Raw genomic sequence first — 27751 nt, forward strand, 5'->3', positions numbered from 1 at the left:
TGTAGACATGGTCAACACAATCTCCTGTAATTCAAACAGAGCATCAGTATGGGGAAGAAAGGTGATTTGAGTGCCTTTGAACGTGGCATGGTTGTAGGTGCCAGAAGGGCTGGTCTGAGTATTTCAGAAACTGCTGATCTACTGGGATTTTCACGCACAACCATCTCTAGGGTTTACAGAGAATGGTCCGAAAAAGAAAAAAAATCCAGTGAGCGGCAGTTCTGTGGGCGGAAATGCCTTGTTGATGCCAGAGGTCAGAGGAGAATGGGCAGACTGGTTCGAGCTGATAGAAAGGCAACAGTGACTCAAATAGCCAACCGTTACAACTAAGGTAGGCAGAAGAGCATCTCTGAACGCACAGTACATCCAACTTTGAGGCAGATGGGATACAGCAGCAGAAGACCACCCGTTACTAGCATGGTGTACCTAATAAAGTGGCCGGTGAGTGTGTGTGTGTGTATATATATATATATATTAATTATAGATATCTCTACTGCTCTACTGTTCCTTTTATCCATACATACCTTTGTTTTCATAATTGACCCATCCAGCATAGAGTTATCACACTTCGGATTGATTCAAGGTAGCCTATAGGTGGCCATACGCTTTAATAACTGGCGGACAAACCATTGTTCAGCCATCAGTTATCTGTCCCATCCTCCACAGTAACCTTTAATATGGCATGTGTTCTCTATGGGAAGAGGTAAGGTGCAGCCAGACCACACTGACTGCAGCTTATCTCTCCAAGAACAAAGGGGTCGGGTAGTGATTTTCCATCATACCTCACCCCTATCCCCACCATCATCATTTGGCAGTGTACAGTCAGGAGAGCCCCACACACCTTATAACGATGGCTGAAACCATGAGTGGGATGGGGACCTTTAAAAGACCATTGGGTGTTAACAAGTGGATTGGATGAACTTAGCTGGACGATTGCATCCCAGGAGAATGCCTCGTGGGTTTCTAAGGCTAGTTTGCATACCACTTTAAAGTGTGATATCTCTATGCTGGAAGGGTCAATTATGAAAGCAAAGGTATGCATGGATTCAGAGTCATATAGCCATTACCTTAGTACATAAACCAAAAAACAGCTGCAATTTTAGTAAATATCCCCCAGGGTTCCTATTGAATGACTGCAAGAAGATATTTTGAAACCATGACAAATAGGGTTCAATGGAAAATTGTATAACATTACACCAGGGGTAGGGAACCTTTGCTCTCCAGCTGTTGCAAACTAAAGCTTTGGCTGTCCAGGCATGATGGGAGTTGTAGTTTTGCAGCAGCTGAAGAGCCAAGGTTCCCTACCCCTGCTTTACACCAGTCACTACATTCGCTTTATTTGTTAAAACCTTACTATCCCATTTAACTAATATAACAACGCCCATGTCTGATAGATTCATTCAGATTTGGAGTTTAGAAACGTTACCTTCTTCATGGCTTCCTAGGTGTATTGAGCTGAAATATAACCCCCAAAGCACAGATAGAATTGACTGGGAAAGTTATAAATAGCTTGTATCCTTTTGATAACAACAGCGCTGCTATTTATTGCCAACTTCCCCTCAGACAGACAGTTCTCTGGTGCTTATACATCACATTTCCCATGGAATTTGCAGGAACACTGCTCTCAAGTTCCTACAATTGTTCCAAGCCAAGAGTTTCCTTTTTTTGCATTTTACAGCTTCCAATAAGCCTTGAAGGGAAGGAGGGGGAAAGCCATTAAATCTAAATTATAACATTGTTAGAGTGATTCTACCAACCTCCGTCGAGTTTACTGAGATTGCTTTTCCAGTTCAGTGGTGTTATGTCTGACCACAGAGGTGCACCCTGACACCGTCCTGCATTAAGGGAATTCTTCTAGGCTGCAATAGTTAGAGAACTACAGCGATAGTAAAGTAAAAACTGGTGGAAAAAGAAGCAGAGAGATTCGAGGGGAATGGCAGGAGGAAGAGACAGCAGGAATAATGCATTTTGATGAAAACTGAATGAGGCTAGTTTCACATAAGCGTAATATATGCACATTTCTATGCTGTGATGCTGTAAGTTCAGGTCATTGGACTTGTTGTCAGAACTCAGAAGAGAACATTAGGGAGCGTTTACACAGAGAGATTTATCTGACAGATTTTTAAAGCCAAAGCCAGGAATGGATTTGAAAATAGGAGAAATCTGTCTTTCCTTTATGACCTGTTCCCTGTTTATAGTCTGTTCGTGACTTTGGCTTCCAAGATCTGTCAGAGAAATCTTTGTAAATCTCTGTAAACGCACCATTAGGCTATGTTCACACTACGGGCAAACCGCGAACATACGCCCGTAGTAGATGCTTCCCTAGCTTGTTTCGAAGCGATCTGAAACAGGTCATTTGCTTGGAAATCTTCGCCCAGCCCAATAAAACTCACAGAACCTTTTGGATCTAAAAATCACGTTCAATAAGTACTTCATACGGGACCGCATGGAAATCCACGGCCGTGAGTTGGAACATTTCCGTCCTCAAACAATGGTCTTATTCATTTTTCACGGCGCCGCATACGATCCGGCCGTAAGCTCCTACGTAGTGTGCATTGTGCGGGCGTATATCGTATACTTCCCAGCGAACGCATTAACCTTTAAAACTACGTGCGTATATTCGCGGTTCGCACTACGGCCGGACTCATACATAGTGTGAACGTAGCCTTAGTCTGTAATATAAGGACAGAAATATAAAATTAACCTGTGTGGCAAAATTATGGGTTCATGACTGCCGGGAATGGCTACTGCTACTTATAAAAATTTATAGCTATTATAGATTCACTTTCAAGACGAGGAAAAGATTGAGATCGAAACTGATTGAATAGTAGATTTAGCACTTGGGAGGCCCATCAATCGTAGTTAAATATGCAGGGTGTATTAAGTTAGATACTTTCACAAATATGTTTTCCTGAAATGTCCACTCTTTACCTCCCATTGTTGACAACTAGAATTTTGATCAACCACTAGAGATGATCAAACAGCGCTGATGTTCAGGTTCGTTCGAACTCGAACCATCGGCATTTGACTCCTGCTGCTTTTCCGTGGGAAAGGTGGAGACAGGCCGAGTACCGCGTGGAAAACAGGAATAATAGGCTGATACTAGGGGTATTTACCAAGACCAGCATATCTGTACGCAGGTCTTACTTAAACCTCTGCTCAGTCAATGTTACTGCCCTATTATATACAGAAAATAGAAATGGAAGGGTCTACAAATAAATGGTGAATGTAAAAAGATGGTTTTTAAAGGTATGCTTGCTGCCAAGAATGATGTACTTAAAGGGGTACTCCAGCGGGGGGGGGCTTTTTTCCTGGGACCAGGGAGGAGGTGGCTGAGAGAAAAGACGTCCACTCACCTCCCCGGTTCCAGTGGGGGGTCCCGCATCGCGGTCCTGCGGTGCCTGGTTTCTGACCGCTTCCTGGTGTCTGAAGCGGGCCTGAGACGTGACATCTCAGGTTTGCTCAGCTCGTCAGTGAAGGAGGCGGGATCCGCTCAGATCCCGCCTCTGTCACTGACTGGCTGAGCGGACCTGAGACGTATCGTCTCTGGCCCACGTCAGACACCGGCAAGCGGCCGGGAACCGGGGACCAGAGTGCTGCGATGTGGAACCGGGGAGGTGAGTGGACGTCTTTTCCCTCAGTCACCTCCTCCCCGGTCCCAGCAAAAAAGTGCCCCCCCCCCCCGCTGGAGTACCCCTTTAAGAAATGAATATCAGCGGCTCCGCTGGGAATAGAAGACTGGGAAAGCGAAACGCAGAAAATAATTATTATGGAGTATTTTAGAGCTCTACCTTGCTCTCACAATGCAGTTACCCTGTTTAAGCTATTGGACTGTGGTCTATCATTCTGCACCCGCACCTCTACACCAGTTCACACTTGAATTGATATGGCTATTACAAAGTTGCTGTGATCAAGGCCTGAATGTACATAGGTATAACATAGTTGCAAAGCCTTAGAACAAGTTGCCTATCTTTTACTACATTTGTGGATTAGGTGAATATACCCCACTCAGTTAGTCATTTAATGCTTTAGGGTCAGCAAACAATGCCCTTCACTATATCAGAACCTGCAGGAACCTGCCCGTCTACTTTTGTAATTGTCTAAACTTCAGTGTCGGTATAATCCTCTCAATCCTGCACCTTTATAGGCTCTTGACTACTGTATTTGTTTATTACATAAGGGACTAGGGTGTACACTGTGTGCTACTACAACATAGGCATCCATTTAAACAGTTAAATCTTCATATGCTCAAGATTAAAATCATTGTGACTGGACTAAATGAGTTTTATTATGTTATTATGTTCATTATGAGTTTCATCATTTTCATTGGAACATTTCCCCAGTAGCTCACTTCTCTACATGTCCCCTACTGTTATCATTCCTACCCCGATCACACACACACGCACTTCAATCGATCATGCAATATATATTATATATTGTCCTGAAATTGTGGCAGCACCAGCAATAAGACATCCTTTGCTTAGGCCATTCTTTCACAATGTCACAATTCTTTCAAGTCAAACCTGGAACATTGGAAAAGGATTTTGCATAAGACACAAGGCAGAGCCATAAGCCTGTGCAGCTCCATACAGACCCCCCCCCCAAAAAAAAAACAAAAACAAAAAACAAAACCCTATATGAAATTTGAGTTATACAGAGGCAAGGACACAGCCATACATTTCTGGTCCAGGACGTGTCAGGCTGTTTGGTGTGCAAATAAATGAATTATTACATTGCTGTCATAGCTTTTATTTTCAACTATGTAATGTATTAAACCATGCCTTAAATGAGAAGTCCGGCGAAAATTTTTATTAAAGTATTGTATTGCCACCCCCAAAAGTTATACAAATCCCCAATATACACTTATTATGGGAAATGCTTATAAAGTGCTTTTTCCCTGCACTTACTACTGCATCAAGGCTTCACTTCCTGGATAACATGGTGATGTCACGACCCGAGTCCCAGAGCTGTGCGGGCTGTGGCTGCTGGAGAGGATGATGTCAGGGGGACACTGAGGGACACAGGGCACTGGAGGGACACTGAGCATCCCTCTGCCATCATCCTCTCCAGCAGCCACAGTCCGCACAGCTCTGGGAATCGGGTCGTGACATCACCATGTTATCCAGGAAGCGAAGCCTTGATGCAGTAGTAAGTGCAGGGAAAAAAGCACTTTATAAGCATTTCCTGTAATAAGTGTATATTGGTGATTTGTATAACTTTTTGGAGGCAATACTTTATTTTTTGTCGGACTTCTCCTTTAATGGCGATGACTACTGGCCAGCTTTTCAATCAGTGAGATCCGAAAGAAGGAAACGAAACAAAGTGGAATGCAAAAAAAAAAAATGTCCTTAGGCCCCACCTATGTATATGGACTGTGCCCCTAACCTATAGCATTTCAATCACAATTAGTATATTTTTTTGCTGATGGGGGAGGTGTTACATTCCAACAAATGCTATACTACAGTGTTATACTACTCCCTTTAATTACATAACATAAATGTTTTTTTTCTAAAGGATGATTTTTTTTTCCCCTTGTGGCTAAAGTTGCTAGTACAGCAGTTTTTAGACAGCAGCACAGCGGAATATATTCTGTATCCTTTACGCTGTTAAGTAAATTGTGGTTTCCTTTGATTATTATGGTATTTCCATATGCTAAAGAAAACATTGATCCTTCTTTTTCCGATCATCGATGATATCCCAATAGGCTAGTTAAAGTTTTCCTCCTCCACACCCTGGCGACACTGCATGTGGCTTTGAACAAGTGATGTGACGCTGACACCCATCTTCCTGTTCATTAAGTGCTTTGCATATTAAAGTAAAAATCTGGGCACAGCCCGGCAAGGCCTGGTAATTTTACAGCTTTGACATATTAACTAGGGAAGACAAAACATCTCTGAGTGTCACTCATAGGTTTAATACAATACAGGTGTCTTTGTAGTATATAAGCACCTAATATATAGTTAGAGTCATTATGGCAAAATAGAGCTGTTATTTGGGTAAAAAAAAAAAAATCAGCATTATACCGGATAAGGATCAGAAGAGGCATAATGCATAAACCTGGTCTTATGTTGAATCTTTACTTTTCTGGAGTTTTATTAGGATCATTATGTTATGTCATTACTATGAGCTACACTCACTGACAAAAAAAATAATGGAATCAAATGAAAAGAAACTTTACATGTGTGAATGTAATGATGATGTATGTAAGTAGTTACAATATTAGGCCGGGTTCACACTACGTAAGACCCCGGTCGTTCTGTGACCTGGCCGTGTCACAGAACGTCCAGTGTCAGGGAAGTTTATCTCGGCAGGTACTGCAGTACCGGCCGGATAAACTTTAATTCTATTGAACACAATGGACTCTCCATTGTGTGACCTGTCAGGCTTGTGCGCCCGCTATTCAATAAATACTATGGGGGACATTTATTAAGTCCGAAGTTTTTTACGCAATGTCCCCGCATCTCCGGCGCTACTGAGATTTATGTAGAGGCGGACTGCCTCTACATAAATCCCGTGCGCTCTGGTGCGCACAGCCGAAAACCTGGAGTAGGTTTTTGGCGTATCTTTAAGTGAAAAAAATGCTGAATCGTGTTCCGCCCCCTCCACACCCCCTCCCCGCCCCCCTGGCATACCCACCGGAAAGAGCCGATTTGCGAATATTTTATTCGCACAACCGCCGATTTGTGGATAAAATATTCGCAAATCAGCTCTTTCCGCCAAACAAAAAATATACGCCACATGATACATGTCCCCCTATGTGTAAACACTCCGGTCGGGATTCCCACTAACTGCTTTGCAACAGAAGTTTTTTTTATTAATCACAGCCATTGTTGCAAATCGGCAACAACGGCCGTGATTAATACAAAACTTACATTATGTGAACGGTATACGTAAGCCCTTGCAACTGTGGGTTGCTGCTGCACCTTCTGTTTTTTGTCTGTACTTATGGCCTTAGAGTTGATAAGTTTATTAGGGGAAAACTTTACAACAAGAAAGCTGTAGTACTCTGTTTGATAAATGATGAGATATGGTGGGGCATGGAGGCATACAAGTTCCTTATGGCACATATTGACCATAGATGTTGCAGCTGGGCCTGTAGGTCCTGCAGCCTCATAGTCTGCTTAGTTGATGATAAATCTGGAGATAAACCTGGAGACCAGAGAGATCTAGGAAGTATTGCAATGTGGCAAAGACATTCTTAGGAAACCCTTGCCGTGTGTGGGTGAGAATTATCCTGCTGAAAAACGCTAGATGAAAGCCCTGCCATGAGAGGCATGTGTGGCCCGTATTGATGAGCGAGCATGCTCGCTGGGAGTTGCAGTGCTGCTACCACGATTTAACCAGCACAATGTGGTGATCGGCTGCTGGCAAAAAGGGGACATTAGGTGTTGAATACAGACCCCTAAGAAGTGCTCAGTACTCTTTTGATTTTGTGGCTGGTGGTGCTGCTGTACTACATTGGATTGTTGGGATTTGTAGTACACCTGCATAGAACTTCACTGCTCATTGTAAGGGGGTGTTACAGAGTGTGTATAGGTCCAGCCACAACCAGATTGTATAGCACAGCCCTCCAAAACTAGTGGGTACTACATTGCATTTCTGGGATTTGTAGTACACCTGCATAGAACTTAACTGCTCATTGTAAGGGGGTGTCACAGAGTGTGTATAGGTCCAGCCACTAACAGATTGTATAGCACAGCCCCCCAAAACTAGTGGGTACTACATTGTATTGCTGGGATTTGTAGTACACCTGCATAGAACTTCACTGCTCATTGTAAGGGGGTGTCAGAGTATGTATAGGTGCAGCCACTACTGGATTGTATCCCACTGACCCCCAAAACTAGTGGAACCACAAGTATTTTCTTGATTTCTGTATTTCATATGCAAGGCCTATCTAAGTTCACAACTGCACAGAGTAAAGGTGGTGTCACAGAGGGTGTATAGGTGCAGCCACTACTGGATTGTATCCCACAGATTCACGGGTCTCATGGTAGACCAGAAACCAGAGTACCTGGAGGAAACCCACGCAAACACGGAGAGAACATACAAACTCTTTGCAGATGTTGCCCTTGGTGGGATTTGAACCCAGGACTCCAGTGCTGCAAGGCTACAGTGCTAACCACTGAGCCACCATGCTGCCATTGCCTCCATGTTGGCTACTGCTGGGCCTTTACTGGCATCCATGTTGACTACTGCTGGGCCTTCACTGGCATCCATGTTGACCACTGGTATGCCTGCCCTTGCTTCCATGTTGGCTACTGCTGATCCTGCCTGGCCTCCATGTTGACTACTGTTGCTCCTGTCTGGCCTCCATGTTGGTTACTGTTGCTCCTGCCTGGCCTCCATGTTGGTTACTGTTGCTCCTGCCTGGCCTCCATGTTGGCTACTGCTGCTCCCAGGAGTTTTCTGTGTGCTCAATGCCATGCAGTGTCTGGCATAATTTTGGGGAGGCTCACTTGCTTCCTTACTCACTTTTAATGGTTCTCTGTGTGCTCACTGCCATGCTGTGTCTGGCCTAATTTTTGGGAGGCTCACTTACTTCCTCACTCACTTTTAATGGTTCTCTGTGTGCTCACTGCCATGCTAGGTCTGGTATAATTTTTGGAAGGCTGACTGGCTACCGCTTCTAACTTGTTCACTCTGTCCTCACCGCTATGCTGTGTCAGGCTGAGTTTTTTGGCTGGTTCATGATATGCTACCTCTGTTTTAATGGTTCCCTGTGTTCTCACTGCCATGCTGTGTCAGGCTGAGTTTTTGGGTGGTCCATATGCCTACCTCTGTTTTAACCAGGCTGTTGAACAGAATTAGGCATAATGGTGCCATTAGGCAGCATCCGTTGTGTTTCCATCAATTTCTGAGGTTGACAGGTTTTCACACGACCTTCCCTCTACCGCACTTGAGTCTCCTGTAAAAATGCTCGAGTCTCCCATTGACTTCAATGGGGTCCGTTACTCGAAAGAGCACTCAAGTATCGGGAGATATTTGTCTCGAGTAACGAGCACCCGAGCATTTTAGTACTCGCTCATCACTAGTGGCCTGTAAATATTGCTCGGCTATGTCCCTTATATCACTATTAGGAGTGATGACTGTCATATGTTATGTGTATGTAGTTGCTGTGAGGTAAAAACAATTCTGGGTAGCTCTTGAGACCCCTAGCAAACAGCAAGTTACTGTTTACAGACCATATGAAGATGTAGTATCACATGGCAGCCATTTAAGACCCCATGTACATGACCCATAGGGTTGTATTGGGCACAGATACCCTTCAGGTTTTTTTTCCTGAAGTTTATCTGTTCTGGAAAATAGGTAAGGATTTTTTAGATCCTCTCCTATTTTGTTCAGAATTTTGGCACAGATGCCCCATAGAATCCTATGGAAGCATCCAGAATTTGGGACAGCTCCGGATTCACACCCAGAAACTGGCCGGAATTCCAGATCTTTCATCTCCCCCAAGTGTTTTAAAGCATAAATGACATCACTCGTGGGCTCGCAGTGCAGGTAAAGAATCTGGAGGAGAGCACCAACACATCTATGCAGCAGGTGCATATGGCTTTTCTTCTCTTCAGTTTTTACGGTCATGAAAAACTGATGGTTTCCTGAAGCCTCCTGAAAGACTTCCTGATCTTTATTTTCTGACTGTAAAAATGGCCATGGACATGTGGATTTTGCCTAATAAGGGTATGGTCACACTGAGTAAAATAGGCGTAATGCCGCCTGCCTCAGTGTGTCATATCATCTCAATGGGAGAGCGTGTGCTCCAACGCAGCCGCCGTCCTCTCTGCTCAAACAAGTGAAATGTCACTTATTCACTCACAGCAGGACACCTAACACGGCAAGATTTTGCGGTGGAGAGCTCCGTCGCAGAATTCCGCTGTTTTTGCTCAGTGTGAACATACCCTTTAAAATGTTGCTTGATACTGGCTCTCTGCTCTAGTGGATAGAGAGGGATCTTGAGCAGGGGACCCTCTTTAATGTTGTTGTACCCATGTAAGCAGTTAGCAGTGTTGCTGTAGAAATACTAAAATGACCAAATTAAACATATTATCATCATTATTATTATTATTATTATTATTATTATTATTATTATTATTAATATTATTTTTATTAGTAGTAGAATTATTATTAGTAGTGCATAGTTTGCATGAATTGCAGCAAAAGGAGATATTTTTTATTATGACTTAATAAATATCCACAGTCTTCTACTCTTATACGTGTCCCTCTGTGACTAGTCACCCAAGGGTGGTGAACTTTCTTGAATTGTATTAAGTGCCACTACTTTTGTTTTGTTATTTCTCCCAAGAAACTTCAATGTTTGAGTGACATACGGAAATGAGGTTAGTTGTTCAATCCTCTAGTGCTTAGCAGATACAGATGTCTCCATAATTGACTGGTGCAGCAAGGCCTGAGGCGCAGGTGGGCTCCGTAGTGACTTGTGCTCTGGCAGGCTAAGCCTTTAGAATGACACACAGACACAATCGGAATGTCATTTATTGAGACAAACACAATGAAGCAAGCAGCTCTCTTCCTGTCTGAGACCCATAAATTAACCAGAATTACACCTGCCTCAGGCCCTGTACACATTATTTTATTAAGGTTTGGACAGATAAACCTGCAAAACTGGAAATCTCCTGCTTCTCTCACACCCCTAGATTCAGCAATTTTATACTAATGAATCAGTCATGGTGGGTGTGAGTAAAATATCCAGTGCTCACAAATATACTGTAGACTGACCTGGAAAACAAGGACATAACTTAGGCATACAAGAATTGAACTTAGCTATGTATGAAGGAAGGAGACAGAACATGTCTGATGCAAATTTACTGTCCTATAATAAAGTAATGAATAAATAAAGCTGAAATGGGAACTGTCAGTTTAAAAAAACTTTTGACATGTCATAGATCTGGGTGGTTAACACGCTCTTCTGCAGGCTCTGTGCCACATGACCAAGCCAGACTTTCAACTTGTCTATGGGACTATCCCAGTGCACATAGAGAGTGGGGAGAGTGCTCAGCCAAGAACTTCTCTTCTTGCTCGTTCTAGCAGTCGGTTGGGGTATGAATACTCAGTTCTTAAATGATCAAAACTTTTGACATGTGAAATCTGTTTTTAAATGAAAGGTACACTTTAATTAGGGATGGTCCGAACTGAGTGCGGGAATCTGATGCCGAGCGTTCGGGTTCATACGAACCCGAACCTCGGCAGTTTCGGACCCTCCCTAACTTTAATCCATAGACCTTTGAACAATGATGTTTCTTAGAGAAGCTGTCTCTGTGATTTTGGTCTAATTTTATTTTGAATACATTTCAAGATGTATACAGTTTCTTTAACATCAAAAAAATAATTGATGCATGAACTTTAATTTCCTGACATCTCAAAAGGTTCCCAATTTTTCAATTATGGGAATCGAAAGGCTAAATTACCTCTGACCACAGCTAAACAATGACCATCACATTCTAAATGGTTGTCCTTTTTTAATTTAAAGTGAAAGGATAAACAAAAGTCTTGTATGTAGGGTAGAAATTAGCATATTTACAGTACAAGCGATTTGCTTGTTTGTAATGTAAATTTGTTCATTCCTAATAGAGAGCATTCACTCTGTCATGTCTGTAGCTAAGGTTAACAGATGAATGACTGAATCTTTATTATACCAAACATTTAGGCATCAGCCACTGTGTTACTAAAGTGTTAGTATTATTGTTAGTATGTATCCAGTATATGGAATGTCAAGGAGCATAGATTACAAAGTCATAAATTAAAAAAAACTGAGATCTGGCTTAGGCTGGGATCACACTGCGTTTTTGCAGTCCATTTAATGTATATGTTTTATTAAAAAAAAAAGGATGAAAAACTAATGCAATTGTGTGCAATCTGTTTGGATCTGTTTTTCCATTGACTTCCATTATCTAAAAAAGGATCAAAACGGATTTTTTTGTGTACGTTAAAAGTAACCATTTAAAAATGGATCAAACACGTAAGGAGCAATAGCTACCGGCACTTCTCCTGGAGGGATCACCAATGGCGGAGATATTGAGGGAGATTTATCAAACTGGTGTAAAGTAGAGCTGGCTCCCTTGCCCCTTGATTCCACACAGACTCTTTGGAAAATGAAAGGTGGAATCTGATTAGTTGCTAGGGGCAACTGCGCCAATTCTACTTTACACCATGTTTGATAAATCTCCCCCATTGTGTATGGCCGATCGGGTTACCTTACTTTACATTAGGTGCTTGGCGTTCAGCTGAAAAGCCCAGTATGTCCTGCTTATTTTAAATACTGCACGAATAAAGAAGATCACATCCAGGGGTGAGTGCCCTTTTCATTTTCTACTCTTGCTGGACATTTAAAAATGGATACTTTAAATGGACTGCAAAAATGTAGTGTTAACCCAGCCTTACTCATTGTAGAAATTCTGGACATTTCAAAATATGATTCCATGCCCATGGTAATGGAAAGAGCTCTGCTGCCTTTCAAATGGAATTTTATTATAAGATATGGATCATTCCTCATTTCTTATAGTAATTTATAAAAAAAAAAAAATCACTGCACAAATTACTTAACACCTGCTTTGCAAGACAGGTTATTACAGGTAGAGAGGTTGGGAATGGTGCAAGAAACTCAAAATCACAGAGTACTGTTGAGTGATAAAGTACAAGTAGAACACATTGATTTGGATATCTTTGTGTCATGTTTGTAAGAAAGGATTTAGGGGAGTATTCTTTAAGCCAGGATTTGGGATCTTGACACACACTAGATTGTCATGTGGAGAACAGGGAAAAAAAAAAAGATTATATTGATTGGCTTGTATAGCTGGAGGTTTGTTGGTGGGTACATGAAGAATAAGGTAAACAGTAACTTCTTAAAGCGAATATACCATCAGATACATGCTGATCGGTGCTGGCATGGGGATCCTGGTGGCACAGTCCTTTTTTTGAAATGCTGCAAAGGTTTCCAAGCTCATCGCATTTCTTCTGCCATGCAGAAGTCCGGTTCTACGCCTGCCACCCCAGTATGACTATATCCCCTCCCCTCTGTAACGCCTGCCACTGCAGTATGACCATATCCCCTCTCCTCTGTAACGCTGCCCCATTTTTATAAAGCCATGTCACAGAGGGGAGGGGAAGGCAGACGAACAGCATATATGGACAAAGAGGGGCGCTAATATAGTGTAGCATAAACAATAACAGTGGGAAAATTACTTGTAAGATGACCAAACTAACCTGGTGGTGTTGTGCAAATCATAGGCACAACACTAGTAGGCGTTTTTGTTGGGTTAGTCCGCTGCCTCTGGTTCTCTGCTTCTGGCACCCGTCCTGATGCCAAAGCACTAAAATGCAGTTTGGAATTGACCATTGGACCATACATACAGCCACGGCGCAGGACTCACAAAATAACTCCAAGGACCTCACAGGTGTCCATCTTGGGCGTTTATTTACACTAGGCTTAAAAATGAGCGACGCGTTTCGGTGTCAGACTGACACCTTTATCAAGCTCCTCCTCACTGCTAAATGCCAAGGCCTTGATGAGGAGGAGCTTGATGAAGGTGTCAGTCCGACACCGAAATGCGTCGCTCATTTTAAGCCTAGTGTGAATAAACGCCCAAGATGGACACCTGTGAGGTCCTTGCAGTTATTTTGTGAGTCCTGCCCCGTGGCTGTATGTATGGTCCAATGGTCAATTCCAAACAGAGGGGAGGGGATATCATCACATCTATGTTATTGTTTATTGTATTTATATTGGTTGTCTGAGTTGGTTTATCTTATCTACATACATTACCACTGTTGTGCAGGGCTGTGTCTGCTATTACAGCTCAATTACATTTAAATGAATGGGGCTGACCTATAATACTAAAGACATCTCAAGCAAAAGATGTTTGTTTGGGGGTGGGGGTGCAGACCTTTTTTAGGTCCAGTTAAATTTTTGTTTTGTTAATTGTTAATAGCAACTTTAAAATAGCATACAATTAGTGTCTAAAGGCTGTAGTGGATTATAATAGGGGCGTTTTGGGCGGCAGCCCGGGGCCCTGAGCTCCTGGGGGGCCCATGACCACCCAAAAAGACTTATACTTTCAGTGGTGTACTGTCTCCTGGCTACACTTTCGCCATGATTTGCAAAAAATCACAGTTTTTTTATGGCAATTTTGCACAAATCAGGACATCATGACATTATCTGTCCTGTACTATGAATGCCAGGCTAGTGCCGCCATTGTTACAGTGGGGTGGGGGGGCCCAGGCCTGGTGAACAGCCCGGGGCCTATGGTAAAGTTAATCCACCCCTGTCTAGAGGTCACATCCAGACTGTATGGTAACCTTATGGAATTCTCAAGACATCCAGAGCTATACAGAAATGTGAACTGTGCATCCTGTGGCAGCAGGCAATGACAATGGCATTTTGTGTACTGTGCTGATGAATATGCGAGCACTATTGCAATGTCAAGTAATATTGTCTAATAATAAAATCGTTCTAAAATAAAGTTGTGCTCTGTTATTTTCTATTTGTTATAGGGGTTAAACCAATATTAAATGTTGTCTTCTATCCACAGGATACTATCCTGACCCCTGGGATCCCAACAAGAGCAGAGGTGAAGTATCCCTACTTGCTTAGCCACTGCTTTATTCCGAGCACTGAACTCAACAATATTTGGAGGTCCCATAGATAGTGAATGGCAGTTGCTGAACATCTACACTGATGCTCCATTTACCCAGGGGACCTCCATTGTTGTCATAAGTGGGGGTCCAGCAGTAGGACCCACACCAGCCAGGTCTCCCCTATCCTGTGAATGGAAGATAACTTTTAATCTTAGGATAGACTCATTTAAACCCCCAGAAAGTTACCCTAATTGATCATTTATTTCACACACTGAGATCTTATTTAAAACACCAGAAGTCTTTGCCACTAAAGAGTCATTATATGATTCCACCTAGAAACGGAGTTTAGCAAATATTTTCAAGATTTGCAAAAGAAACAGGACTTTGGTGTGTGTTAAAGGTGAACTAGAATGTTTTAGCATACCAAATATTATGATGTACTTGGCAATGGATGTGTAGGAGAATACGTCAAATGTAAAAGCTAATAAATGTATAGGTTCTTTTCATTTACTAGAGGATTTTGTTCATTCACTATGGGATACCCCAGGGCAGTAACGTTTCTGAGCTACTAGCCTGTATTTCAGGAGTCAGGAAATTAAGGTCATTAAGTGCTAAACTTTAAGGCCCTAAGTGTGAAAGGGACCAGCGTAGATGAAATTAAACCATCTCCTCAAGAAACATTCGTATAATCAACCGTTGTCCTCCAGAATTTTGCACTTACATGGTTCTGAGGAACTGGGAAACATCTCATCGACAAACCTATTCAGTGTATGATTCATTCAAAGGAATAAGGCAATGGGAATAAACAGTCATGATGAGTGAAGGCAAAGTATCACTTCAGAGTGGAAAGTCTGATAATTTTTATGTGCATAACTGGAAATAATAGCTTATTCAGAAGTAAAAGGGATAGAAGTATGGAAAATACAGCATTCTTTTATTGGTAAGAAGGCGTTGCCATTGGTGAAGAATGGAGAGCTTGTCTGATTGTCAACTTGATTGGGTTGTTTTAGGGTAGATGTTGATTGCATATCTCTAGAATATACCACTGATGTTCAACTTTGGGGTCAGATCACTGTGACCCCTGTCAGCTGCTCTAAAGAAATGGTATTGAAGCAAGGAAAGTGTTGTTCCCCTTCTTCTAATGTATGCTGTGCTTGGCTTTCTCCAGAGACCTCATGATTTCCGCACTGTAGTCAATAGTCGAACTTGTAAAAAGCTGAACAGGGTCAACAGAAGACACTTTGTTCTTCTGATCAGCAAGGGTCACATCAGCCCCGCCCCCCAATCCATCACTGATATACTACCATTGATATGCAATGGATGTGTGTACTAGGACAACCACCAGAACCTCACTTTCTGCTGCAGTAACATAGCTGATTGTCTAAAGCTTGCACTATTTCCACGCTACATACCCTAAGGCTGGGTTCACACACAGTATATTTCAGACAGTATTTGGTCCTCATGTCAGGTCCTCATAGCAACCAAAACCAGGAGTGGATTACAAACACAGAAAGGCTATGATCACATAATGTTGAAATTGAGTGGATGGGCGTCATTTAATGGCAAATATTTGCTGTTATTTTAAAACAACAGCTGTTGTATTGAAATAATGGCAGTTATTTACTGTTATATGGCGGCCATCCCCTCAATTTCAACATTGTGTGAACAGATCCTTTCTGTGTTTTTAATCCACTCCTGGTTTTGGTTGCAATACTGACTGAAATATACTGACTGAAATATACATAAACTGACTGAAATATACGTAGTGTGAACGCAGCCTAAGGGCGGGTTCACACTTCGGAATTCTCGCGGACAATGTCCGCGGAATTCCGTCAGCTGTCCGCCGGCACGGGTACGCGCTTTTCCGCCGGCTCCATAGACACCATTCTATGGGCCGGCGTATTCCGCGATCCGCTGAAAGAAGTGACATGACACTTCTTTCAGCGTATAGCGGAATACGCCGGCCCATAGAATGGTGTCTATGGGGTCGGCGGAAAGGCGCCCAGATGTACGGGCGGACAGCTGACGGAATTCCACGGACATTGTCCGCGAGAATTCCGTAGTGTGAACCCACCCTAATAGTGTATTTATTACCTTAAAGGGGTATGTCTCAGAAAGAAAGACCCTTCATAAATAGATATCAGCCTGGCAATGCCTATCTGTGATTTGCTGGGGCGAGACATGGTCTTACATAGTAACTCCCTTTTCTAGCTGATAAAGTGAGGTCCTGAGCAAGGAATCTTCCGGTATAATGTCATGCCATAAGGGCAGCGGTTCTTATGATGAAACAATCCACTAATAAAACCTTTGACTAATATGTATGAGGCCCTTTAAAGAGTAGCTGTCATTAAAAATACATTTTGTCATATCATCAGTTATGGATTGCAATAGGTCTCAGGAGATAAGGAGACTTAGCCTAATAATGTCTGTGAGGCTATATTGTTCGAATTAGCAAGTGGCTAGCCCTGTGGATGGCCCTGCTAATGAGCTTTCTCCTTGGCTATATCTCCTGTTCACAGTGTGTCTCAGTTGTGAGACCCCCTTGCAATCAATAGCTTTTGACATGCCCAATGACGTGTCAAAATTTATTTTCAATGACAAGTACTTTTTAAGGCCACGTTCACACTACATACTTTAACAATAAACTCTGTTTATTAACAGTGTGAAATCATACTAGTGTGTATGAAACAACGGCCGTAGTGTATGAACGATGTATACACTACGGCCGGTGTTTCATATGACCTCACAGAAAAACAGACATTTCTACTTTGTACACCCGCTATTCAGTGAACAGTGGCCATACAAAATATCCTGTGCACACATAGTAAAGTACGGCTCCTGGACGTACTTTAGATTGTGCTCTATGGCCAATTGGAGTGTGGGCACAACCGAATGCGCCCACATTCCAGTGAAAATGAAGTGATGTTCCCCCAGCTGATAAGGCAGTATCAGACAACGACCGATGTTCATGCCATGTGTGATCATAGCCTAAAGCAGCAAAACTTCCTCTTCATTATGTTCCAAAGTATATGAATGTTGTCACTGTGTAAGAAAAACATAAATGAACCAAGAGTAGAACCCAAGAAAATACAGGAGCCATCTGGTATATTCAACAATATATAATTATATTTATATATATATTTATATATTTCTAGATCAGTACATTCAGTTTTTAACTTGTGTTTTTCTTCACAAACAGAAGAACTCTTACAATAGTAGACTTTCTAAAATAAATACTATTAAAATAGAGCTTCAAAATAAATATTCTATACAAATGAAACAATTCAGCGTTTACATTTCTTCCATGGAGTGAATCTTTCAACAAAACATTTTGAATAGAGACACTTTATACTGGTGTTTGTGAACAAATTGCACATTGGTTATGGACAATGGCATTTTCTTTCCCCAAACTGCTTAATGTTATGCCAGCCACCAACAAAATAATTATAATACAACAATAAATAAAAATTTCCATTCATAATTACATCCTCTAAAATTGAAGTTTAAACCAAACCCATGTAAGGCCATAGTATACCTATGTGCAAGGGGGCAGTCATTTTATGAGCTTAACCAAGCAAACAATTCACTGGGAAGCAGGGACATCATGTTACATGCTTCAATGTTAAAAATGACTCACGTAGAATCAAAAGCCACTTTGTATATGGATAAAAATAAGGCTAGGTAAAAGCTGGTTTGACTCGGAAAACATCTGACCCCTCTAAACACAGGTAGGGAAAGCAATTTCAGAAATGCTGAAAGTAAATCTGGGGCATTGCAAACATAAATTGAATTATCTAAAAATAATTTCTGGAAATTGTCAAATAAGATGTGTACACGATTCACAGTTCGTATACAGGTTAGCTTATTGTATTTATAAGGAGTTATTCAGGATTAACAAAACACATAGCTGCTTTCTTTGAAAAACAGCACCATTCCAACTCCATTTACTTCAATTGAACTGAGCTGCAATACCACACACAGACTGAAGACAAGAGTGGCACTGTTTATGAAAGAAAACAGTCATGCATTTTCCAATCCTGGATAACCCCTTAAATTTTTTTTTTTTATTGCCTGTGATTGTATGTAAATGACACCTTGTAAGATCAGATGTTTGTGTTCTAGAACACTGGAGTTTGGCACTAAAATTTCACTTTTTAGGGTTCATTTGGCCAATCAGCTGCACCATTGGCATGGACGTGTGTATTGAGTGCTAATAGTTATTCACCATGGCCACATATATGAGAGGGGAATTTGCTACACAGAACTCTATAAGTGTACAAAGATCTTATAAGTGTACAAAGATCTTATAATTATTAGTGTTTGTCATTGACACAGAATAACTGTAGAGTATATAGGCTTACTGTTTAAGGTGTAATGATACGTAGTAATCAAACCAAGTGAAATATGTCCAAATCTACAAACATTCAGTAAAGATCTCAATAGCAAGGCAGTTTACTGCTCTACAGAGGAAACTTCATGCGAATCTGAGAGATACATACTGTAGGAAGGGTGTCAGTACCTTCTTAACACATCCTGCTATTTAATTAAAAAATAAATAGGTCTAATACAAAGTGCTAGGAAAATAACACAAGAAGAAAAAAAATGACGAGTGACCTGTTAAGTAACCACTGGAAAATATATTATTTTTGATAAAGGTTTTAAGTCACTTGTAGGAAAAGCTGCTACATGGAGTTGTCACCAGGAAGATGAAGATGAAGATGAAGAGTTGTCATATCTTGTACCATTAACCCTTAAAGGTTCTGTAACATGACACAAAAGAGATACGTTGCATATAATGGAATTTATATGCGACAATTCTATGTAAATTAAAAACTTTCATATGCCAATGAAGTTTCCCCAGTAGCACAGAAACTACAATGATATTGTAGCGAGACTAGCACCACAAAAGTTGCCAGAAAGAATGGCTGCTTGCAGTAGAGAGACACCAAAATTCACCCTTGTATGAGCGGGCAACCAGAAATCATACAGATATAGCTATATAGGAAATATAAAAATAGTACAACCACAGCACCACACGGGTGAATTTCCCTATAACTCTGCTGACCTTTCCCTGGTGGATATAGAACACTAAAATAGACATTTTTTGTATCTCTCTATGTATATTTACACAGATATACAGGGTGCTATTTTACAATAGGGCCAAGGCAGAGAGCAGCAGCAAAGTTAACATGCAGGTTTCAGTCCCCGTAATAAAGAATGAAAGGGAAGTTGTTATTTTGTTATTGTGTGATGGCTAAATGCTCCTCCATGTTACTTGCTCTTTCCTGAACACTATGCTTTTGTTGTCTCTGGTTACAAAATGGGTATTGTGCTCTTATATCCCCAGCTGTAGTGCAGCAGATTTCCTTCTTTATTACACAAAAGAGAGCAGCACATAGTCCTGCAGTGCACTAAAGTGTGGCAGGAGAGGGGTTAACTTGAAAATAATGGATTTTGCTTCCCAGGAATGATGACCTATTGCTTTCAGGTCTGGGATTTTTCACTTGTCACTTAAGAGTTAACCAATGAAATCTTCTTGAGATATGAAAGCTTTATATGGTGGTGGGGGAGCTGGTACAACCTTCCCTCATGTCAGAAGTTTTGCTCATCTAGTGAAATGAGAGCGTTTTCCCATCCACAGTGAGGAGGGCAGCATGGCTGGCTAATAATAGGCAGGGCGGAACATACTCAACATAGCGGAAGAAGGAGAGTACATTCCTTCCTGTCACCACCATGTTGATTGCATCAGTACCCTTGGCGCTCTTATCTCCTATTTGCCTTCATTAGCCAAAAATATAAAAATACTTGTATAGGGAAACTAATACATGTACAGTATATAAAAAATACAAAAACAACAATAAACCACAGACGCAAAAATCTTACACAACAAAAATCTCAGCAGGGCCCCCCACCCCTCACACCCATGAAGGTGTGGATAAGCCGTATACTGAAACTTTCAGCTTAAAAAAACAAAGACAGAAGCTTGTGAGGAAGAACTGGAGCTGGCTCACTTCCATGCTAACTGAGAAGCACAAAATCTTGTTTCCTAACGGTAGCTGTAGATAAAATACAGGTAGCTAGTAGCTTTAAGATACCTCCTATGGCTATCTAGTGAGCACACAGGATTTGGAAATGGTTCACAGCAGCTGCAATGCACACTATGCATGTGTTGCTGGACCCCTCTTATGTAAGAAATCTGAACTTAAAGCCTCAGGTGAGAAAATTCTGTCTGGAGTCTTTTCATTTCCTGCATGATGCATCTTTGTAACAAAATTCATAAAATAACCTCAGTCTCAGAATGGCTTCTCGGGTCTGCTGACTGCTTCTGGTGCTTTGCACACCACACTGTTTGTATTTTTGCATCGGCAACCAGGTCGACTTGCCTGGTCGTAGCATTTCTGTGAAAGTTTAACGCAACCAGTGGCTGGAAGATAGCAAATCAAGCAAGGAAGGACCAATGATAAGGCACTCATGAAAGACCAGCGAGCACAGCAGTTGGAGTGAGAGCAAGAACATGGGTGATCTGCGCAGGAGCCTTCATCATCTTCATTGGTGCAGTGGTAGAAGACTCCCTTGACCAGACACATACAAGTCGAGTAGTTGACCAGATTTTGTGCTGAGCACAGACATTCCTGGTTGCAAACCCAGCAGGAAGGTAAGGTCCGTGGTGTAGTACAGTCTTTGCATTTACATTTACCACAGGCCTCACAAAGTAAATAGTGCTTGTCTAGTTCTTGGGCCATGGGTCCTTTGACATCCTGAGGCTTACAATTGATCACTTTAGGCTGTATCCTTACTGCCCTTGGTGGGGACTGATCCACCACTGGAGGTGGAGCCATGTGATCCAAGAGTCTCTGATCTGAAGAAGTGCTACTGCTGCTGCTGATTGAGCTGGGACGCCCGCTGAATGATATCCAAGGGTGGGTGATATCAGCCTCACACCTCTGCAAATGTTGATTGACAAGCATGGGCTCATGAGGACCCCTGCTGAGTTTCTGACTGGCCAGCTGGCTAAGGGCTGGGTTGTCAATGTAATCATTTTCAAGATGTGTGGTTTTCATCTGATCAATAGGCAGGATGGTTAGAGGGTGTTGTAACCTCCCATATGGAACCCGACCATCCAGTAGAGGCTGCACCATGACTGCATTGGGCACAACAGTGATGCTGTGAGGAATCCTGGAATCCATTGGCCTGCACTCTGAACGATAGGAGTATCTCTTAGAAAATCTGAAAGACAAAGCAAGAATTTCTTGTTAAAAACTGGTGACGTCACATAAATTCACATTTCTTAAAGCTTCTTATCTGGAAAATGGTTGCCTTGTTGAAGGTTGTTTAAAAGGAAAAGAGGCCACATAGAAACATACATAACATTGATTTAGATGCACATTATGTATAATAAGAGTAAATTAATTAGTAGTACGGTATTCCATAAGAGTAGATCACAAACTATTATTTTTTAGAATATTTAAAGGGATATTTCCCATCTCATAGGGTGATTTTATATCCCCAACAATCTTAAAAAAGAAGTGAATGGAGCTGGCTGCAGTTCCCTACCTAACCAGGAGGCTGAGAGTGGCGCATGACACGACACATACTGAAAAAATCAGAGAACCTCAGGCCATAGAGATCAGGCAATTTACAGCCTGTTGTTGACTTCAGGCGATAGCTATGTGCCCACTCATTTTCAGCCAGATACCTGGTTACAATCTGCTTGACAGGGAACATTGTACAGACTGTGATATGCAACTATTTCAACTGCAAGACAGTACGGAACAACTGCTTTATCTAACATGTACTAGATACATAAGTGTTGCGTTGGTAACAGAACAACCCAACAGCTTGTAGTTCACGCAATAACACTAAATCTAAAAAGTTTACCCAAAATATCTACCTAACCACTATACCAAAACACCAAGACAAAAAATAGCTAAGGCAAATGATATAATACATGCAGAGAAAGAAGTCCAATTGTATCCACAAGGCCAAGAACATAAAACATATAGAAAACATTAAACAAAAGCCATAGTAAGATTTTAGAGCAGATCTCCCACACATACCTCTGTACAGATGTGCACGTTTCCTAAAATATTTCTGCCCGCTACTCATCTAACATGCAGCATTTTCTTCATACCAGCCCAAAACAACAAGCACATTTTCACAGAATGGCTGACTCGTGTTGCTTTAGTTTCTGATTTCATCGAAAGAGAGCAGTTCAGAACTGGAATCTATCCAGTTACCCAACAGCTATGCAAGTCAAAAGAGCACAGGAAGCAACTAAGCTTAAATCAAAGAGCGGATACGGCCCGGCTCCAATTTAGAAAGTGCACATTGTTTTCTATGAGACGTAGTGCTTCCTTGTCGAACGACTTTTTTTTTTTTTGTTGTTTGTAAGCACTGTTTGAGAACCACTTAAAGGGGAACTGCACATAAAAGATCAGACTTAATAGTGCATCATGGGAAAACATCTGAAGTGATTACAGTAACAATGAAGGAAAAATAACTGACAAATCTAAAAGAGCTTCATATCAACATATAGGGTTAGCAGTGTCATAAATGTACAAGAAACTACAAAAAACAGGTGTCAATGTTGAACAGGAAAAAAACAACAAACTAGGCCTTGAATAGTTCTACAGTATATCATGAGCAAAAAATCTGCCTAGTAGCAATGTCAGTGTATAACTAAAAACTTGCAAAAGCACAGTGTCAGTTTCTATGGGAGTTAAAGTGCCAAAGATTTACCGCTCTATAAAAAAAACTTGATAAAAAATAACTCAAATGGTTTGAAATTTTTCTGTAGTGGTTAATAAACATCCTCTTTGGCTGCATCTTTGATATGTGAGTTTTAAAACCCCCCAAAAATGCAGATACATTCAATGATGGAAAAAATGCAAAAAAGATCACTTTAAAGCGTATCAATGTAATAAAACAAATATTTTCTTCATTAGTGGTTAGAAAAGTCTCATCACCAAGATGTCTACAGCTCACTGGGTGTTGTTTTTTTTATAGTTATACCTAACAAAAGATGAATAATTCAGAGAATAGCAGAATATAACACCCTTGATCTCAGTTGCCAACAGTGTAATAGGTTTTCACCCAGCTACAAAAACAGGAAGCTATTTCTCATTATGTTTATGAGGCAACTGTGTTCTGATCGATTACATATGCAACACGCTGGGCTTATGACAAAACAGGTGACTCGAAAGCGTTTCAGTGCTTTACAAGCTGATGCTTCCACTGCGGCCACATCTGCAGTCACAGCTGCCGAGTGCACACACAAACCCAAGCAGCCCCCTCACCCTGGAGCAAATACCCAAGTGTCACCCCCTGTAAAAAATAACACTAAAGACGTGTTATCCTTGTCCATTTAATTCACAGCCTTATGGTGCGGCAAACAACCCTGCAACTGTACGTAAACATGGCTGGAAAACATTAATGATAGTCTAAATTTCAATGAAAAATAAGGCTTTTACTACATCATTTTCTTTTACAAGAATTTGGGGTAGACCCCGAAGCAATTTTACCCACTTTCAATTTATATTTATTTTTTAAACAATATTGCTCTAGTCAAGATACTGGTAATACTACTAGCAATAAAGAAGAATGAAGGAAAAAGGAATTGCATTTGTTAACCCACAATGTAAATGACATTATGACATAGACATCCCTATTCTGAAAAGGCGTATAAATATAATACATGGAATCCACTATGTATCTCTATAACTCATAAACAAGACAGAATAACACTATAGCTATATAGATGTGGTGCATGTCATGCCCTCTGGGGCTGCCCTCATCTACATAACCAGCTAACAATGAAATGACACTGGTTTATCAAAGCTAGACTAGACAGCCCCCTATCTAATTGGCCACTTCCTCTTCTTAACCGGTCAGTCAGGCTGAGTTATAACAGCTTTGACACATCCACATCCTTTTAGGAGATCATTGATAATCTGTCAGACATTGATAAGAAGGAAACATCACCCACTGAACTAGCACACTGCAACTATCTGCTAAATGTCATTCAGCACCCACCAGATGCTGGGGCATTAAGTGGCCTCCATGTTCTTTGCTAAATGCAAACCTAATTCACAGCAATCTGTCAGTTGAATAAGAACTCAAAGCCCCTTCTATCAGGATGTCCTTATAGTCTAGCACAAGGATGGGGAACCTAAGGCCCAGTCCAGGCATGATGGGAATTGTAGCTTTGCAAAAGCCGGAGGGCTGAAAGTTCCCCATTCATGGTCTAACAGAATAAATGAAATATGGTGATGATTGACAAGTGCTATTTGTTCCCACTGTGCTAGTTTGTGGTGTTTTACTTTATATTCAATCACAATATCCATGTACAGTTACCTTATATAGCAGTTTTTCCCTATATGAGGATCTACAGCTGTTGGAAAACTACAATTCCCATCATGCCCAGAAAACAAGATGAGAGTTGTAGCTTTGCAACAGCTTGAGTCCCACAGACTGGGGATCACTACTATACAGCATCAATACCTTACCAGTGTTATACTTTCTGGTAACAGTAAAGGCATCGCACTATAGTGTATACAGTATGTATAGTAAGTAAAGTATAGAAGCTGCACTGCAAGAATAGAAATGGACAACACCATTCTACAGAAATGACATGAAAAATTCTATTCTTTAGTGACTATGCGTGTGTGTGTTTCCTTTTTGCTTGTTAACAACGAGTGACAAATCCTATATAAATCTAACATTTTCTGTCTGTTAAATCAATCATCAGGAATTTCGCCATGGCGAACACTTAGCATCAGTAAAGTAGGAAAACTTTGAAAAAAATCCAGTAAAAGCTCATGAATGAATCTGTGCTTGGGATAATGGCAGAGACGTCTGCAGTACATTATGCTTTCAATCGCTCTAGAATTAGCTATATGCTGAATGGATGGGTTACGACACAATTGAGATTACGAATGGTGGAAATGCAGGGCAATGGTCGCCAATAGATCTGCCATCAAATATTATATTCATCAAGAATGAATATTACAATGTGATTAATACCTTATAGACAACTTGCACAATACGTACCAAACCTTTGCTGAAAATCTGTCATCAAATATGACATCAGTCTATCTATATGCATTGAAATATGCGTTATAGGATCATCATAGCGTATCCCAATGACTAAAGAAATTATAATTTCTACAAGACAATCCTTTTTAAAGACATCAGTGTTTTTTTACACAATGACCGTTTCCTTATGATACTTCAGCTGGCACAACCTGGCACTGACAGTCCATTGTACACACCACATATTTTTTTTGAACTCTATACTGCACCAAAGAAACTCAATGCGAATCCTCATAAATAACATGATCTACTTAATGCGCAATTGTACATTTAACTATTTCCGGCCACATCTCGCCCTATAGCCTGTGCTCTGACTACAATTTAATAAGAGGATACAATATCCCTTTAAATGAACAGTGCAGCAGCTATTTGTAAAACATTAACTGTAGATAAGGGCTGCAAAAACAGCATCTGCTGGGGAGTTTATAAAAAGGCAATAGTCCTATAGAACTAGGCAGCTGATCGAAGCTCTATATATTTCGAGAAATCTTCTACCATGGCCTGCAATGTAGACTAGCCATGATTTTACCTATTCTCTGCACACTGCAGCTCTGTTATACATAAGATTTCCTCTAATACATTACACCAGATCCACCCAACATACAGTAGATACAAGCTAGAGCTCAATCATTATAGGATAATGATAGGTTTAGATTTTATAATACCCTAGTGATCTATATGTAAAATAAAGGGAAAGCTATGAGGTCATCAGATTAGGAAAATCCCTTAATTCTGACTGCAAAAGGCTGCTGCATTGTCAGAGCAGTGCAACGTCTGTGTCTGCGAGGAGCACGCCCTGGGCCTTCTCTCCAGAATCTTCAAATTCTAAAATCTGTGATTTTAATCCCTTCCATCCCCACCTAGAAGCAGACCCAGAGACAGTGCATGGAACGTCACATGTAGCATTGGAGGATCTGGGGCTGCGCACATAAGAAATCCATGACTGCCTGTCCAGAAATAATGCATCATGCGTCATCACTAGTACAGAAGGGACCTGGACGGCAATGCACAGCCCTGCTCCTGCTCTCATCTCATCTCAGGCACATCTGACAGGTCGATCGGTTACAATTCAATCGAAAACAATTCATAGATCGGCTGGGGAAACATGCAGACTGAGGATCTAAGGTGGATTTCTTTAGCAGGACTGGTATTGTGCACATAGGCCATCAGGTAACATCTCCGATCACCATGAACAAGAAAACAGTATTTATACTGTATATGAAATGTGTATAGATAGATCTATAGGTGTAGCTCCACATCCTCATCATGACATATACACTGCTGGGGGCATCGGGTAAGGCTGGCTCTGGCCCCCAGCTGGGGATGGACACTGGAATGACAGACTACAATGTCTTTTCTTGATGGGATCCACCAAAGACAACCGAGATTGCATGCAGTGCATTTGCAGTGGAGGGAGCTGGGATCTCCTGCAGCACTGCACCCCCTCCCCCTATGACAGATCAGCAGCAGAGGGGAAGCTAGAGAGGAATACAATACCATGTCAGAACAGCACAGAGGAATCCCCCAGCACTGAGATGACCACAGCAGACAGAGAGGGCACCATGTCCTGACAATAAAACCCACCTATACATGCTCCCTACATAAAGACGCAGAAATGATATATAGAATGCTCCTACCAGTGAAGCCGCAGCAAGGCTCATGTCTCAGTTATCCGAAAATGTCAGAAGGTCCGTAGCTGTGACCATGGGAATCCTCAGTATAAGTCCTGACGATCCAGGCTGCATAGCTCCTCCGCTGTCAGCTCTCCTTTTCGCTTTCGATGTTGCAACTCCCTGGGAAAATGGCTTTTTTATGAATGGGAGGGATAAGCCGCACTGCGTCTGCGCCTCAATCCCACACACTTCTTATGAATGGGAGGGAAGAGGCCAGGGCGCACGCGTGCTTCTCCCCCTCCCCTCCTGCACGATTCTTATGAATGGGGTGGGCGCAGAGCACCAGTGCGCCTGTGCATAACCTGATTTCTTTATGAATGGAGACCGGAACCTAACCTGTGTGTTCACTGCGCGAGCAGAGCTGGCTTTTATGAATGGGAGTCAGCTGAATAAACCACACGTGT

General features: G+C 41.5%; 1 protein-coding gene across 2 annotated transcripts; it reads right to left on the reverse strand.

The window, feature by feature from the left end:
• Window positions 1-17740: 17740 nt before the first annotated feature.
• Window positions 17741-27495, reverse strand: SPRY4 (sprouty RTK signaling antagonist 4). 2 transcript variants are annotated; one of them, XM_069971778.1, is made up of 2 exons: window positions 27312-27495; window positions 17741-21810 (listed from the first exon to the last, which is right to left on the reverse strand). In XM_069971778.1, exon 2 carries the CDS (start codon window positions 21768-21770, stop codon window positions 20877-20879), a length of 894 nt encoding a protein of 297 aa, XP_069827879.1. In that variant the 5' UTR covers window positions 21771-21810; window positions 27312-27495; the 3' UTR covers window positions 17741-20876. The 2 variants fall into 2 exon arrangements, with proteins under 2 accessions (XP_069827879.1, XP_069827885.1); XM_069971784.1 differs by lacking the exon at window positions 27312-27495 and adding an exon at window positions 22641-22823.
• Window positions 27496-27751: the final 256 nt, after the last annotated feature.

This window comes from Dendropsophus ebraccatus, chromosome 1 (genome assembly GCF_027789765.1).
Source record: "Dendropsophus ebraccatus isolate aDenEbr1 chromosome 1, aDenEbr1.pat, whole genome shotgun sequence".
Lineage (NCBI taxonomy): Eukaryota > Metazoa > Chordata > Amphibia > Anura > Hylidae > Dendropsophus > Dendropsophus ebraccatus.

Coding starts and splice junctions, on each gene's coding strand:
- SPRY4 (XM_069971778.1), bottom strand. CDS start 21,770: ATGGATTCCAGGATTCCTCACAGCATCACTGTTGTGCCCAATGCAGTC.